Raw genomic sequence first — 2352 nt, 5'->3', positions numbered from 1 at the left:
ATCTCACCATTAACAGTTTGTGTCGCTTCGGATGCGTGATAGTTTGTTCCGTCTAGACCGCTTGCTGGACGCCGGTAAGAATGGTAAGGCCCATCGAGTCCGCCTTTGATTTTAGTTTTCCGGTGTATATTGGTATGCGTAAACTGCACCTGTATGTACGCTAATTCTACCTTGTCATTAAAGGGTACCACGAGGCGTGTATTATACGAAAAAAAAAACCTTTTCAGTACAATTTGTCAGAATATTGCTCTGATGTTTACTTAGAGGTGCCATGAAGACAACATACAACTCGTTCAGTTGAAAAGAACAAGCCCCTGGTAACTCACCCAGCTCCACCCGAACCACCAAAGATAGTTATAAACCGAAATCAGGCAAGGAATGTTAACCACTTTTAAAATTCGCGCTACAGTGACGCAGTAGCGGCAGTAGTGACGCAATAGAAGCCAGCACTAAAACGTAGTTACTAGTGTGTTAATTGCATGTCAGCATTGAAGTGTTACGATCAAACGCAGCTAGAGGCCCCGCTACAATCGCCTAGTCGTGCTTCTAGGCGATGGCCTAGCTTGGCAGCCGCCAGTCCCAGAAACAAGGTTTTGTGACGTCATAAAGAAATTGCTGGAAAGTGGCAGGGGAGCGCCACTGCTTCGTGCGTTTTCAGTATCTGGAATTTTTTTTCTAGCAGCTTGCGATAACAGTGGTGTCGTCGTCATCGGGACAAGACAGTCTTTTTGACGAACCGGTCTTCACGAACCCTTGATATATTCGGAGACTGCACCGAGAGATTGTGCCTAAAGGAGTACTGACACGAGATTTCAAAGCTGAGATAAGTGTGCAACAAGCTTCCTTTGCATGTGAAGATACCCCCTCCGAAGTTTAAACCATAACAATTGAGCAGAACATATTTTAAATCAATTTTACTCCTCGCGCGCACGAGAAAGCTCATCCGCGCCATCGAGCAAGCTCATGACGTCATCTGCGCTTCGACCCAAACGGCCGACGTCAGGGCTCCCGTGACGTATCGAGGCGGCCTCGGTGCTGTTGGAGCGCGCTTTTCCACTTTGTGCATACGTCACAGTTTTTGGGACTGACGTCACGCGTGACTACGACTGGTCGGGCCGTTCTGGCGCACGCGCGCGCGCCCAGACCGTCATCGGCTGTGGTGCAACGAGAACAGTGACGTCAAATGCGCCTTCCCGCCATGGCGGCTGCCTGAGTGTTCGCTTCACCGAAACTGAAACTGACACGAATAAACTGACCTGTAAGTAATTATTTATGGTCCGCTCAACAATCTAATGCGCCATTCTATAATTATCGGGCTCGTAGGCACCTATAGCCGCAAAAAAAAATCGTAACGCAAAAATTTTGTGTCAGTACTCCTTTAAGCACGCTATTGAAAATTTCTGCTTTTGGTTTGCCCATTTCAGTCCAGCGCGCTTATAACGAGCACATCGGGAAAACGAAAATCAGTTCGCTATATGCGTTTTTCGCTATATCTGAACATGAAATAAATGCATACATATGGTAACGGGAAAAGAAGATTTGCAATTTATAGCCGGGATTTAGTTGAAACCGGGTTCACTAGACGTTTCCTATACTGTAGCCAGCGTTCGGCAGTGAGTGATACTAGGACACTTGACGCACCAGCATGGCACTGCAGGCGATCATTTGCACGGTGCCGTTGTAGACGACGGTGTAGTAGCCACCCAGCGTTGAGTACGTGAGCGCGGTCACCACCACGAACCAGATGGCCAAAAACGTCTTCACGTTGGCGATGTCGTTGAACGCAAAACCTGCAGGTTGATCCCAAGGAAGAGATCGCGTGAAAGTATGGGCAACATCCTGACGGAGATGACGACGATTACGATGATACTGACGATGATGATAGAGTTATAATGAACACCGCGAATACGTTTCATATCGTACGTACATCATCTGTCTGTCTGTCTGTCTGTCTGTCTGTCTGTCTGTCTGTCTGTCTGTCTGTCTGTCTGTCTGTCTGTCTGTCTGTCTGTCTGTCTGTCTGTCTGTCTGTCTGTCTGTCTGTCTGTCTGTCTCGAGATTCAGCCACCGAGACAATAGTTAAGGGAGCTGATGAATAAGAAGTATGTATAGCCAAAATATTTCCAAACTACGAAATTAGCAGCAAGACATTAGTCAGCAAATAGGAAACATAAGGCACATTTGAAGGCAAATATAAATGCAGAAGTGATAGTAGCAGTGTTCATTTGCTTAAAATTAAACGATGGCTGATTTTCGTGATATCAAATAAAAAACGCGTCTAAACAACGCTTTAATTAACTAAAAAATATCCCGGCCCACCTCCGCTAACGTGAAACCTGGCGAGGGGCGAGG

At 46.6% G+C, this 2352-nt stretch overlaps 1 protein-coding gene across 1 annotated transcript in view; it reads right to left on the bottom strand.

Moving 5' to 3' along the window:
- Nucleotides 1-1916, bottom strand: part of LOC144161712 (high-affinity choline transporter 1-like) — a 32775-nt gene extending 30859 nt beyond the window's left edge. The window contains exons 1-2 of the mRNA XM_077692329.1: nt 1910-1916; nt 1642-1790 (exon numbers count right to left, since the gene is read on the bottom strand). Coding sequence (XP_077548455.1) covers nt 1642-1790; nt 1910-1916 — 156 coding nt within the window. The remainder of the gene's footprint in view (nt 1-1641; nt 1791-1909) is intronic.
- Nucleotides 1917-2352: the final 436 nt, after the last annotated feature.

This window comes from Haemaphysalis longicornis, unplaced genomic scaffold, assembly GCF_048455015.1.
Source record: "Haemaphysalis longicornis isolate Haplotype H1 unplaced genomic scaffold, Haemaphysalis longicornis Haplotype H1 scaffold_12, whole genome shotgun sequence".
In the NCBI taxonomy this organism is placed as follows: domain Eukaryota; kingdom Metazoa; phylum Arthropoda; class Arachnida; order Ixodida; family Ixodidae; genus Haemaphysalis; species Haemaphysalis longicornis.
The sequence above is the reverse complement of the archived record's forward strand: the minus strand, read 5'-3'. Positions and strand labels throughout refer to the sequence as shown.